The sequence below is a fragment of the Orbicella faveolata genome, unplaced genomic scaffold (assembly GCF_042242905.1).
Source record: "Orbicella faveolata isolate gen_17 unplaced genomic scaffold, um_ofav_v1 contig_13, whole genome shotgun sequence".
Classification (NCBI taxonomy): domain Eukaryota; kingdom Metazoa; phylum Cnidaria; class Anthozoa; order Scleractinia; family Merulinidae; genus Orbicella; species Orbicella faveolata.
In genome coordinates this window covers 11,935,066-11,949,564 of record NW_028301540.1, presented here as the reverse complement: position 1 = coordinate 11,949,564, position 14,499 = coordinate 11,935,066, and the positions used below count along the sequence as shown (strand labels likewise).

Sequence of the window (14,499 nt, the reverse complement as noted above, 5' to 3'; positions counted from 1 at the left end):
TAATGATTGGCCCCAAGGGAAACAGCAAGTTTTGTTTTCTCGAGACCCTCAATGTTTGCCTCGGGGAACATCGAGGTCGAGGGGAAACAAAACTCACTGTTTCCCGCGGGACCAGTCATTAAGTGTTTTGTTATACACCTCCCCAACTCAAAAATAGGAAAATGCAAAGAAATCGTTTGCTTGACATCGGCTGGCTCACAAATTTGCCGTGGCTTCAAGGAGCACGACCTGATCAGATGTGAGTGGAAAGTTCAAGTTGTTGTTCGCCCTAGGGAGTTAGTGAGTTTTGACCCACGACACGTGACACGTTCTCCTCCAATCGGAAAACGTATTTGAGCTGGGAGGTATAACCATATTAATTATTATATGGCTGTGTCTCACAAGGACTGGGAACTACCGAATTCACGAATTTGATTGGCTGAAATAGATATTGTAAGCGATCTTGATTTTCCCAATTGCAAGCTAAAATAAAAAAATATTGGCTATTTTCTTCTAAATATATTTATTTATGGAAGTGCCAAAAAGCCTGATGAGAAAAAAAGTAAAGAAGACGAGCAAACTTTGGCAGAATTATTTTCAGCTCATCGCCGTTCGCAAGCAAAATGTCAGCTAGTACTGTTACACTATGCACATTCACTTGCACCTTTGTATGTTTTAATCATAATTATGCACTTGCACCTTAATTGCACTATACAACATTGTCACGCACGTATCCAGATAGCATGTATTTATTACTTGCAGCAACTTAATAAATTCAGTTTTGAATGTGTTACCGAACGACAAACAGTACAAACCAGTTTCATTAAACGAATGAAATTGTTCTTGTTTGCCATATAATAAACATCTTACTAACCGAGCTTATTCAGTCTGTATGGGAGAATCTTGACCTCGGTCGTGTGTACAGACGGTCTTCGGGCAAGATTCTCCCATACCTGTAGACCTCCTGCTCGGTTCATAAGAGCTACATGTAAGCTTAAGCTGAAGCTTCAGAATTCAAGTCGACTAAGAAAGAAAGACGAAAAGACGAAAAATGCAATACTTACATCACGAAATTGCACAAGATCCTAACAGAAAAAGGAAAGAGAAGGCAAAACATTGGTTCAGTGTCAAATATAACAGCGATTGCAACTGGTTTCCAAGTCGTTTTCGAACAGAAGAATTTTGTTTACCAGCTCTCCGAGCTCGCTGACACAAGAATAAGCTGCCTCAGCTTGAAGAAAAAGTTGGGCCAATGTCATTTCCTCCGATATGAAGAGGAAAGACATCTTTGAAAGAATGAAAGTGTATTCATTTGGCGAAAAACAGCGATTGCAAGTACCTCACATTTAAGTCATATGACTCCATTAGTCGATCGTTCGTGAACATTGCTTTAAGCCAGTTTCAGTCTTCCCGCGCTTTGCAAATCACGAGGATATCATATCAACTTCGTTCTCAGGCTTTCTCTTGTCTCCCAATGACAGATTTAGCCAAGCCTAAAAGCGGAGCTCTTGGTTGATACTGGAAAAAAATTAGAAACTCAAATAAAAAGGATCAATCGCTAGCGTGTAATAGTTCAGCGTGTGGTTTCGCAATTTTTTCCAGTTAAATTTTAACAAACTATACCCAAGAAGCGTAACCAATTTTTCCAAGATTGTAGAAATTACGTACGCAATATATCACGGACTTTCTAAGAGATGATTATGCAAGGAATATGTCGGCAGAAAAGTCAACAACGCGCCAGGGGCTAAGGTATCATGGTAGGTGGATTTTTACGAAAAATGCGAAAATCTTTTATTATTATTATTATCATTATTATTATTATTATTATTATTATTATTATTCTTATTCTTATTCTTATTCTTATTCTTATTCTTATTGTTGTTGTTGTTGTTATTATTATTATCATTTTATTTCTTTTTTTGGCTGTTCAAATTGAGAAGACTGAGATAAATATTTTAAAAAAGAATGGGCAAAAAGCTTTTTTTACTTTTTAAGATAAAGAGAAAAAATAATTTGAATCTCATTAACCCCTTACGACGCGTTGACACCTCTTATTAAAATTCACCGCCAGTTGTCACGTGTGATGCGAATTGTGGTGTGATATTTCATTTTTGCACGCGAACTGTTCTCGATCTGAAGTTAGCTTTCGTTCTTGTCAAATTTTCTTTATGTCAGGACGAAAACGCAAGAAAACTTCTTGCCCATTTTCGTCTTCGAAGAAGCCGAAGAAGCGAAAATCTGGTGGAACCCACAGGTTCAGCGTCGAACAAGATCTTTAGCTCTGAGCGACCCTGGGTCGCACTGTAAGTGTAACCAAGAAGAATGATTGAAGGAACTCGAGGACACTAGTCCCGCCAATGAAGCTGAAGGACAAAATACAACAAGTGCTAGTCGCACGAGATTGCTGGAGAACGGACGCGATTCCGAAACTTCCACAACGAGATAGTCAAGCGCAGAGATGCAGACGACGTAGACCTGGAGATTTCCTCTTTTTGGCTTCACGAGGCATGGTTTCAAAAAATGTCTGGAGAACGAAGAATGCTAAACTTGAGCAACCAATACCAATGCCGCCGACGAAAGCTTCTAAGTAAAAGAAATCACGACAGTTTAAATACAAACCTGTATAAAGCTCGTAGTAATTTCTCGCTCCTCGGACGATTTCACAGCGACGGGTTTCCGCGCCAGAAGTGTACTGAGACGTCTGTTTATTTCAAGTTGTCATAAGCCATTGTTGTGGTAAACTGACCCATGCCGACATCTGTCAGTGGGGAGGGATTTTTAACACCTAATCATACCAATCTCATAAAAGGTTTTTCGTCTATTTCTCGATAAAATAAAACTGCATATAAGGACCAACATTTTTAGTTCGTTTACGCGCGTCTTCCGACGGAATTGGCTGGAAATGGGCAGGTACGTTCCATTATACCTCCTTCGAAAAAAGATGTCGGGCTTTGTTTAATTTCGCTTCCGTTTCAAAGTTATGGCCTCTTTAGTACAAGGAAACGTCCGCATTGGAAAAAATCAAACTTTACGAGGGTGTAGGAAAACAAAACACCTGGAATATCGCCGACACCCTTTTTGGGGGTGATTTGTGGGAAAACATTCCCGACGTATCATCGCGCCGCTCCGATAATTCACGCGCGGAAGCGAACCAGTCTAAGCGAAGCAGTGTTTCTGGGTATTTCTTTCAATATCACTACGACAATAACTTTTTAGAAAATTTCAAAGCTATGATTGGATTCTATAAGAAAGCTTTCAGAAAATGTATAGGTTGATGGGGTTTTCTTCAAAAGCGCCGACGTGAGAGCGCAATGTCCAAACACTGTCAATCCACCTACCATGATACCTTAACTTGCGCCAAAATTTACCCTTTGCACGCAGTCCCACCTTCTCCTCCAGAGTCTGATCCCGCGATATGGTCACGTGATACTGTTCAGCGGATACCTTGTTTCGACAGCTGTCAATTAACCATGATATGGATGCCCAATATCAAAGATATACCTAAGGTAATGGTGCTACTATCTTATTTGAGAGGTATTGGGCTTGGCGTACGGACGAACGTAGGACAGTCACGTGACAACCAAAATTTTTTAGATCTATGGGTTATCAAATTTTCTAAGGTATGGCGCCCTGGTATGAGGCTCCACTCGCGCGCCTTCGGCCCGCAGGAGCTCCGTCATGACGCCAGCTTGTGAGATACGTGGTGTAACAGTTGTGTAACAGTCACAAAGTTGAAAAAAGCACCTCCGTTCTCGTCTTAAGAGGCCCCGTTTCAAGTGACGAGTAGCTAACTTTTTGTCACGAAAGCGTCAGTATATTTCAAGTGTTCTTCAGTAGAAGAAAGTGAAGTATGATCATCGCAGTAAATTTTCCAATTTAAGCAACTGGAAAGAAGAAGCCTGAAAAAAATCAGGGCTTCAACGTACGGCGTACGTTCGTCCGTACGCCAAGCCCAATACCTCTCAAATAAGATAGTAGCACCATTACCTTAGGTATATCTTTGATATTGGGCAACCATATCATGGTTAATTGACAGCTGTCGAAACAAGGTATCCGCTGAACAGTAGATTGCTAAAAAAAAATGCTTTTCCTAATTTTACATTCCGATATCAATCTGTTTTGAGTTGAGACCATAGCCATGCAACGCGTACAGAAATTCCATTGCTGTAGTCCTTTGCATGTATTTTGTGCTTACAATGATACCTAATGAACCCCAATCCTAGGGTGAGAAATGATTAACCAACCACAAATGAAGTCCAGTCTGATCAGCAGAGGAAAGGTTTGATCTTGTGATGAAACTGCAGTTTTCATACCACAGTCTAACCTCTGGTGATGAAAATCACTCACTAGAAGGCTCTCTCTCCCTTTGTTTAATCCATCGCGGCCAGGTACAAACACAGTGATGACTCAAAATAATGGACAGATCTTCCTGGTGATCAGTGGCACTTTATTAGTTAACATCAACAACTTCCACACCCTCCCCCCCCCCCCCCCACCCCTCTGTAGACGTTGTTGGGGGAATTAGCTGACATGTAGACAAAATGTAGAAACGCAACTTATATTCTGAACAATAAACAGGGAGTTCTGACAATACTCGATACTCGTGAAACGCATGAACAAAGTCTCGGTTCTCTCGCTCGATCTCGATTTAGTTCCATGTGCTCCGTCACGTGACCTTGTTTGTGTCCCATGATTCCACTACAGTCCACCCCTTCTTAAAGGGAGTAAACTTACGACAAAAGCTTAAATGATGAAAAATTGAAACAAAGCTAACAAGAAAATCTTAACATTCTAAAATCCTCATGAGTCCACTACAGTCCACCCCTTCTTAAAGGGATTTTATTTTTTCGAAACTAAAGTTACAAACATGTCTTTGTCAAGTTTTAACAGATAAGTCCCTCCATGTGAGCCTCCAGACATGGGTAGATAAGGGCACTTTGAAATCAGTCCTTTTAGTTTTCCGCAACGTTTCAAAATTTCCTGGGCATCTGGAATCTGCTGGTACACTACTTTGCAGGCCTCTGATGCATATGTCTTTGCACCTGGTAGAGTGTTCAGATATTCTCCAAACGCAAATGCTAATTTTGCCAAGTCAGGATCAATCACTGTACTCTTTTGGGTGGGTAATTCAGAAGTGGTAACAGTCTCTGTGTTAGATGTTTGGTCTTCATAATTTCTGAGATCATAAGCTGCGGCTTCCGGGAGATCATCTGGAACGACAATGATCTTCTCAATGTTTACTGTTTTAAGTTCATCCTGAGTGAATTTATGTCGAAGTCGTAAAAGATCCTGGCGACCATGGAAATGTCCTATAACAGTGTAAGGACCATCAAATCGGCGGATGAACCGGGTGGCTGATCCTTTTGGTTGTGAACTTGGAGGTGGTCTTCTAATATAAACTTGCTTTCCTTCAGCTATGTTAAGTTCCCTGGATGATTTTTCATAATATTCTCTCTGAGTTCTCTTCATATCTGCTTTGATGCTGTTAAACTGCTTATGTGCTTCACGTATACCAAACACAAGCTACTCTGCATAGGTGCTTCTTGAGAGGCTTTCTACTGGTAAGTCAAGAGTAATGACTTCAGGTGATGGTACGTTGCGTCCAAATACCAAGAAGAATGGACTAATTTGACCTGTACCAGGAATTGGAGATACATTGTGAGCATGCACAGCTGGCTGCAGGAATTCTTCCCAACGTTCCTGATATTTCTCACGATAAATTCCTATTGCTGCGTTCAACCATCTGTGAACACGTTCTGTACTTCCATTTAGGCGTGGACGGTAACTGGTTGTAACAATGTGTTCAATTGAGAGAAGTTTTGTTAGCTGGTGTAATACTGCATTAAGCCATTCTCCTCCTTGATCACTTTGCAAGACTGCTGGAAATCCATATTGCAGGAATACATCATTAAACAAAGCTCGTGCTGCAGTAGTTGCTTGTTTATCTGGTACTGGAATTGCGCGCAAGAAATTAGAGTAAGGACAAACAGTTGTCAAAATCCATTTATTACCAGTTGGGGTAGTAGGCAATTGTCCAACATAGTCTATACCAATGGTGCTGAGGGGACGGTCATATTTGCGAATCTGCATCGGCCCATGTTTGGGATCAGTAGACTTAAATTTGATGCAAGCAGGGCATCGCCTGATCCAGTTCCGCACATGCTTAGCCATGTTTCGCCGATAAAAGTCATGTGAAAGGGATCCATAAGTAGCTTCGCGTCCTCGATGCATTCCCAAAGGTGAATCATGATACACTTGCAACAGGTGACGCTGAAGTTGAATATCATTGGGAACCATAATACGGTAGTGATCTGGGTCCTCCATAAATTCATCTCGATACATTAGCAAACTGTCAATAACAGCTGAGCGCTTTGTCATTTGCTTGACCCATTGTAAGTGTTCCTTTGGAATGTTCTTGATTGAAGAAATATCTTGATTTGAGCTATGAAACTTGATTAACAGATTGCACTAGTAATCCTGTAGCTGTCTCTTTGAAAAACTTGATCGATTGCGGTTTAGAGCCTCTAAATTTTCGAAGTCTTGAAAGTTGCACTCTGAGGACAGACTTTCTCGAGATTTAGCAACTTGTGGAGTCTTGGACTGGCTTGTGACTTTACTTTTGGGCTGAGGCTCCTTTGCACATTTGGTTCTTTTGAAGCTGTAGTGAGACAAACTGGGTCGAGGCAATCAGCTTGAGGTATAAGACATGCATTGTGTAAACAAGCCATAGTATTGTTAAATGTTCCATGAACAAGTTCAGGGGTATGGTGTGGAATGTCAACTGAGGTTGCGATGATCAGAAACGTGGTAACACTGTTCTCTGGAGGTATAACAACATTGTTTTCGGGAATGTTTTCTTCGACGGGGTGACGGCTAAGGACATCAGGAACAACATTTCTTTCCCCTTTTCTGTGTTCGATGAAAAAGTCAAACTCAGCCATGCTCATGCACCATCTTGCCACTTTTGCCTGTTGTGGTGCCATAGTAGTCAACCATTTCAGATTTGCATGATCAGTTACAACTTTAACTCTTCGGCCTAGTATGTAAGAGCGAAACTGTTCAAGTCCCCATTTCACAGCAAAGAGTTCCTGGTGCATAGTTGTCCAACGTGATTCAGCTGGTGTGAATGCTCGGGATGCAAATCTCACAGGACGAGGCACACCATCCTTCTCTTGAGCCAACATTGCTCCGCATCCAAGCTTGCTAGCATCCACATGTAATTCAAACTGAGCATTCCAATCAGGATGGAACAACATAACATCTGGGCCAGTGATTACTTGCTTCAGGTCTTGAAACTCTATTGCTGTTTCTTCTGTCCAATGAAATGATACGCCCTTTTTGAGGCGGGAACACAAGGCTTGTGTTCGGGTAGACATGCATGGAATAAAGTCTCTAAAATATCCGCAGAGTCCCAGAAAACGCTTGACTGCAGTGTCCGTTGGTGTGGGCATAGATAAGATTGCTTCTACTCCTTTGCTTATTGGTGTTCGACCTTCTTGAGTGAAACGATGTCCCAGTATTTCGATTTCCTTTGCGAAGAAAATACATTTGGAAGGTTTCAGTTGCATGCCAACTTTAACCAGTCTCTGAAACAACAATGAATACTGTGCAAGGGCTTCCTCGTCTGTCATTGCCCACTAAATTATGTCATCCACGTAAACAACAAGCCACTTGTGCAAATAATCTGCAAAGACAGTGTTCAAAATCCGCTGAAAGGTGTTTGGTGCTGTTTTCAATCCAAAGGGAAGCCTGAGAAACTCATACAGTCCCAGGTGTGTACAAAATGCAGTTTTATGTTGATCCGACTGGCGGATGGGAATTTGCCAGTAACCACTGACCAAGTCACATTTTGCAAATACTTTTCCTTGGCTGACTGCATCCAGAACGCTTGAGATGGAGGGGATAGGGTAACCATCTCCTTGCGTCACACTGTTGAGGCGACGATAGTCCACCACAAATCTTGGAGGTTGCAGTTGACCCTTTTCTGGAGGTTTGCGGACCAGGATACATGGGGAACCCCATTCTGAGTGACTTGGTTGAATTATCTTGAGCTTCAGCATTCGCTCGATTTCTGTTTTGATTGCTCTAATTTCTGCTGGACTTTTCTTGTATGGGTGACTATAGATGGGGGGAGCATCCGCTGTGTCAATTCTGTGCTCAAACCCTTTAACAGCTCCGAGTGGACTCCCAGGGAGGAGAAATGTAGTAGGATATTGACAGATAAGTTCCTTGAATCTCTTCATAATATCTACATCAACAGTGGAATACTCCAAGCTATCTAGATCCAAGGCTTGAAAAAATAGCATCAGTGTAGGCAGTTGAGTACGGGTCATAGGTCAGTTCTTCTGCTGGAGGAAACTCTGGACCTTGACAGTCAAATTCCGGCAATGCATCACAAAAGGGAGACAATATGGACGAGTTGAGACCAGAATCTTCCATTTCTTTTGTTTGAACTGAAAGTTGCCATTGCTTTGGAGCACAAGAGTCAAAGTCACAATGCTTCTGCTTAGTGTTCCTTGGAGGTTGTGATGAAGAGGTTGGCTGCTGAGTATTTGTCCATGTAAGCCATCCATCTTCAAGTTGCTTGGCAGTAGTGTCTGCTGCTTCTTTAAGAATAGCATCGTCATCCTTTGACATGTCTGTAATATCACCAAGAATGACATATTTGGGGATACTTGTCTTCTTTAACTTAGATTCCACTGCCAAGGTTGTACAATTTGTGATGCGCATGTCAGGAACTTCTTTGGTGAGAACTGAATCTGGTGTCTCAGGAAGATCTAAGAGGTGTCCATTGTAGTATGGCTCACTGTTAGGGCGTGTGGTGTCTGGTAGCACGTGACTTGAAATTTGACTCAGATCAAAGGGGCCACTGAGAACTTTGACACCTGGTTGAATGTCTTTGCCCTCAATCCACAGCGGTTGACGCACTGCTTGATATCCCATGAAAGCTGCAGAAAGGGTGACGCATACTGTAACAAAGTTAAGACCACGGTGAAGGGATTGTGAACGCTTGTGAACACCTGGTGGTGGTGCTCCGGTTAGAGGGCATGTGACACTGACGTGTGGCTTTGGCACTGATGCCTCACTGTCATGTGATGAAGACCCACTGGATGCTAAGACACTTGCGAAGCCTTCAAGTGGATTGTTGAGAGAGCACTGCACACGAAACTGCATACTTGGATGCCGAAAGGTGATGGGCGGAACATAATGATCAACCAATGCTTGAGTTGCATGAAGGTGGTTCTCCCCAAAGAGCATTGGCCAGACAAGGCCTGGAACTACGAGCATGGTGGAGACAGTTTCCGTTTTTGTTTCCCATGTAATTGGGATTTCCATGGTGGCAACTGCTTTAAGATTAGATTTTGGATCCGCAGCTGTAACAGAAATGGGTTCCTCTAGGGCACAATACTTGAGATCAGACCGTTTGGAGGCTACAAAATCAGCATTTACTTTGCTCACAAGAGATACAGAACAGCAGCTATCCAATGGTAAGGGCAGTTGTTGACCTGCAGATGTAATGGAGGTCCACAGAATGTTACGCTGATGTAACTGAGCTTCTGGCTTTGCTGAAGGTGCAGGGATGGTAACAGCAGGCAATCCAAATAAAGGAGTAGATGTTGATGGCTGACCAGAACTAACTGGAGGAGGTGGTCGTGAAGATGAGGTTGCGGTTTGGTTTTCAGATCCCGCTGGAACAGAAGATGAAGAATTCTCCAGAGATTGAGCTTCGAATTTTTCTAGGCGAGTAGACAAGACTACGAGTTGCTGCCTGAGAGAATTTACCTCATCGGATGGAACAGGGCTGCGAGATGTGCTTGATGGGCGATTTTCAGAATGTCTGATAGCTTTACAACCCCATTTATTACAGCGTTGGCATTTGTGTTGTCGGCCATATGAGCATTTGTTGCCATCTTCCTCACAATTAGACTTGAAATTCTTGCAGACCTCAGGTTGTTTTGAAGCTTCTTTGCGATTTTTGGGACAGTACCTTGACAGATGATTTGTTTCTCCACAAGTGTAACAAACCCTCTGCTGTCGTTGGAACTGCTGATCTTGAGATTTCACGGCGGTCGAAGAAACAAAGGCATTCGGTGATGTAACTTTCCATTGATCTAGCGACCGATTTGCATTCGAGGCGGTGGGCGGAGTTTGAAATGACAACTCAACACGACGAGCCGCTTCGACAGTCTTGTCGAGAGTTTCAAATTATGCCGTTTTCACAACGAGCTGCTGCGCAATACGGGAATTCACTTTAGAAATAAACTGGAAATCACAAAGGTGGGGCAATCTTTCGCAATCTTTTCGCCAAGTTTCTCCAGTTGATGCAACAATTTCTTGTATTTGAACGCGAATTGCTCCACTGATTCGCCACGCTCTTGCTGGATAGCGCTCAACTCGTCTGCTAATCGGCGGCATTTGTCTTCTTTGGATTCACCGAATTCCGCACGTAACCTTTCGATACAAGTGTTAAGTTTTTCCTCTGCCGCTTTTTCTGCGTAGCCTTCTGTAGTTTTGGCAATTGACAACACCGACCCTGACCAGTCGCCAACACATTGTTGTTCCAGAAGCGACAAGCGTGTTTCGGCGGGAAGATGCGATGTTTGCTGGGTGAATCGCTCCAGGAATTCGGATATGTCGCCTTGAACCACAGAATCTCGACGAAACGATGGAAGTTGCATGGAAGGCATGCGAAGGCCTTGATTATGGTCGTGATGAGGCGCTGCAGGAGCCGCTTCGGCCATGTTGCCGACTGTTTGAGTGACTTGAGAAACATTTGCAGTTAGGTCTTTCACAACGCTGATGAGTCCAGCAACGACTCCTTGAAGTTCGTCAATTGTCGGCATGAATTCTACGAGATTTGGATTCTCCACCACTTGTAGACGTTGTTGGGGGAATTAGCTGACATGTAGACAAAATGTAGAAACGCAACTTATATTCTGAACGATAAACAGGAAGTTCTGACAATACTCGATACTCGTGAAACGCATGAAGAAGATCTCGGTTCTCTCGCTCGATCTCGACTTAGTTCCATGTGCTCTGTCACGTGACCTTGTTTGTGTCCCATGATTCCACTACACCTCCCCTGAGTTACTAATACTTTAGTGGGTTCATGTGATATTCTGTTCTGAGGTCTTAAGTGAAGCTAGCTGATGTCAGTCAACATTCCCACGTCCCACTTTTGTTCATCCATTTCTTATAATGGTTCTGAAACAGTTCTTAAATGCTAATGTAAACTCAGTAATCAAAGTCAGTTTATTATTTTTTAATTGATGATTCTTTAAGGCTTTATATGTCACTAGATTATAAGCATATTATCTTTGTTTAGGATAAGATTTGTTTTACCCACTGTTCACTTATTTTGTTCGTTTTTTATCTTAATTTTTTCGTCTTATGTAGCTAATGAGTTATTCTTATTGCTTATTAATTTATTTATATCTTGGAACAATTAAGTGCATACACCTAGAACTGAAACTGCAACTAATTAAGAATCTAACTAATTTAGGAATGAGTAATTACAAATCTAACCACAAAATTATTTGTTGTAGGTCTATGTTGTCTGCCTTGGAATGCAGTTACATCACATTCCATGTACTGCCATATAAGGTTAGGGGTGGACCATTCGACTTTTGAGGGATTTTGAGAGAAGGTTAGGGAGGTGATTTTCAAAAAAAGATATCCTTCAAGCATACTTGTAGTGGAGAAAAAAAGTAAATGCACAGGACTACTGCCGTAAAAAATTAACACATTCAATGAGCTGAAAAAAGTATTTCAAAATGGGAAAAAAATGCCATGCATACACATGATCCTGAGAAAAAAATTTCCTAGTGCATGAAAGGGTTAAAAAACATTCTTGCTTGTACCAAATCGCCCACACCCCTCCCCAAAACCCAAATGGTCTAACCCTTGATATGATCAATTAATAGATAATTTTGTAACCTACTGAAAAGAAGGTAACATTACATCATTTGAATCAATATATACATGCTTAAAAGTTTAAAAACTATTGATAAATGAAACGTATGGCCTGCAATTCCGGCATTTTGTTTGGCAAGCTGTTCGAAATCCACCTTTCGCATGCTCAGAAGAATTTTGTACACATGTACATGTTGTCATTCTTGGAGACTGACCCATACTCCCAATGCTGTCTGAATCTAAGATGGCACGCTTACTCGAAACATTAGCTCATGCACTCCAAATACACCTGCATTACTGGCTAACTGGAACTTGATTGTGGCATTCAGGGTAAACAAGGTAACGATAAATTTCGGATGTTTTTCTATTTGTGTAACTGGAATAACAATAGGATTATGTCTGACCTGTTCCAGCTCAAAGTTGGAAGTGCTCATTAACATGATTTATCATATCTGCTGGATCTGTCAATCTCTTAAGGCAAATCCAGCATTCACTTTCCTGGGATGCTTCTGTTTCTTCTTGTTTCAGAAGGATTAAACAACATTCTTCACCGGAATTCTCCTCAAAACAAGTGCATTCCTTTGCAGTTGCTTTCAAGTCATATTTCAATTGCTCCTTGAGGATGAAACCTTCAACTACATCTCCACTCTCCTCATCATGCAAGTGACTTCTGCAATGCCGATATAGGGATGACAAAAACCTGAATGACTTGCTACAGTGTTCACATTGAAGAGGCTTCGCCCCAGAGTGTATTCGTTGATTAATTTGTAAATAAGAGGCTCTTGAAAATTTCTTTTGACAGTGAATACATTTATGTGTGCTCTCTCTGAGATCATGCAGTTCTTTAATGTGCTGTTGAAGATTTGACGACTGTTACGAGTATCGTTGTAGAGCAGGGTTGTTTCCAGACAGAACTCAGGATCGCCGGTAACAGCAACAAACTAATTTATTTCCGTAAAATAACTTCACGAATTTACAGCACTAAGCTTCTTCAAATCTGAATCAATCTCTTTTACAGCAGAACCTCTCGCTCTAATATACATGAGGCTTAAAGTTCTAGAAACTTCTATTTGGAACTAAATTAAGTAGTTTGACACAATTTCTAATCTGAGTAATTACGTAAGGATCAGAATGTTCTGGAATGTTCTTATACAAATTGGTCACGGCTGAATGACTTCCGGTTCTAAATTGTTCTGGAACTAGACCTAGACAATTTTTCGTAACAACGACTGACTAAATGACATGTCACATTTGTTACTTTTGAAAGGCTTTTGTTCAGAGTGTGTCCATTTGTGCTGCTGGCGATGTGAGGACTGTCTGAAACTTTTTTCGCACTTTGAGCTCTTATAGGGCTTCAACTCTGCATGGATTCTTACATGCAGCTTAAGACCCCATGCTGTGGTAAATCCCTTGTTGCATTGTTTACATTCAAAGAACTTCATATTATCATGGTGTTTCATGTGACGCTCAAGATTTGATTTTTGATCAAAGCACCATTTACATTGTGAACGCCTGCTTTTAACGTGTCTTTTAAAATTTCCTGACTTGTCAAAACGTTTCCCACACTCGGTACAGGTAAATCGCTTCTTGTTAGGGGCAACCATGTTCTCAAAGGTCTGTTGATTTGAAAAGAACACAAGCTACAAGGTTTTTGGAAGCAACTTTAGAGTGCATTGCTTTGGGATGATCTGGACTAGGACTGAATTGGTCCAGCATCACTTGGATCATGGTGCATCAATGCAACCAGTCTGCATCATCCATTGAGTGATCTTGGATCATTGATCATGGTCTGGATTATCCCAAAGTACAAGGTAAATCTGGCAACCAACTGCTGGCCATTGAAACTGGTAAACAAATCACAAAGGTTGCTTAAATGTCCCAGGGATGTCAGAGCGTAGTTTGAATTGGGGGGGGGGGGGGGGGGGCTTACAAGCAAGCGCCAGAGTTGTAGGGGGTCTGGAGATATTTGTAAAATTATTGTTTTGTGTATTTTTTTGCTTGAAATTTGGGGGACTAAAGCTTCCCCAGCTCCCCCCACCCCCACTCGGCTCCGCCGTCCCTTTTTCTACAGCGCCCTAAGCTAAAGATGTACTGCACATATGGTTCCCATCGTTGCTCCTACCAAAACTGTTACTCAAAAAAAATCCTCCAGTTTTAAGCCAAAACTTGAGACGGTCACTGAAAAGTTTATGATTATAGCCAACTCGGCGCTACACGTCTCGTTGGCTATCTACCATCTCATATCCAACACGCGCTCGCGGAATCTCCCATAACATTCACTTTTTTCTCATTATTTTCAACTGGTCGGTAGAACTCTCATGTGGTTACTTACGGCAAACATGCTAGCTACGATTACAAAGAAAGGCAGAAAAGTACATAAACTTAATTGTGTTTTTTTTAGTTCGCGACACACCGTATAAACATAGTTCATGTTTTCGCGCTCAAAATATCAGATGATTTTTTGCAGTGTTTTCGGGCGCACCTGGTCTCTCGGTAATCTGTCGTGATCTTAGCAACACTTATCCACGTTCCTACAAAATTTTAAGTTCATTGAAAACTTTTATGCTGTTTATATAAGTGGTCAATTCCTCTACCTTTCGCCCTGCA

At 41.7% G+C, this 14,499-nt stretch overlaps 1 protein-coding gene and 1 pseudogene across 2 annotated transcripts in view; both read right to left on the bottom strand.

The window, feature by feature from the left end:
• Positions 1-1,265, bottom strand: part of LOC110064751 (V-type proton ATPase 116 kDa subunit a 1-like) — a 30,877-nt pseudogene extending 29,612 nt beyond the window's left edge. The window contains exons 1-2 of the transcript XR_016206212.1: positions 1,170-1,265; positions 1,044-1,064 (exon numbers count right to left, since the gene is read on the bottom strand). The product of XR_016206212.1 is annotated as a V-type proton ATPase 116 kDa subunit a 1-like (transcript). The remainder of the gene's footprint in view (positions 1-1,043; positions 1,065-1,169) is intronic.
• Positions 1,266-12,304: 11,039 nt separating this feature from the next.
• LOC149115024 (uncharacterized) lies at positions 12,305-13,496 on the bottom strand. The gene is made up of 2 exons (XM_089285826.1): positions 13,104-13,496; positions 12,305-12,762 (listed from the first exon to the last, which is right to left on the bottom strand). Exons 1-2 carry the CDS (start codon positions 13,494-13,496, stop codon positions 12,307-12,309), a joined length of 849 nt encoding a protein of 282 aa, XP_089141952.1. The 3' UTR covers positions 12,305-12,306.
• Between the last annotated feature and the right edge of the window lie 1,003 nt (positions 13,497-14,499).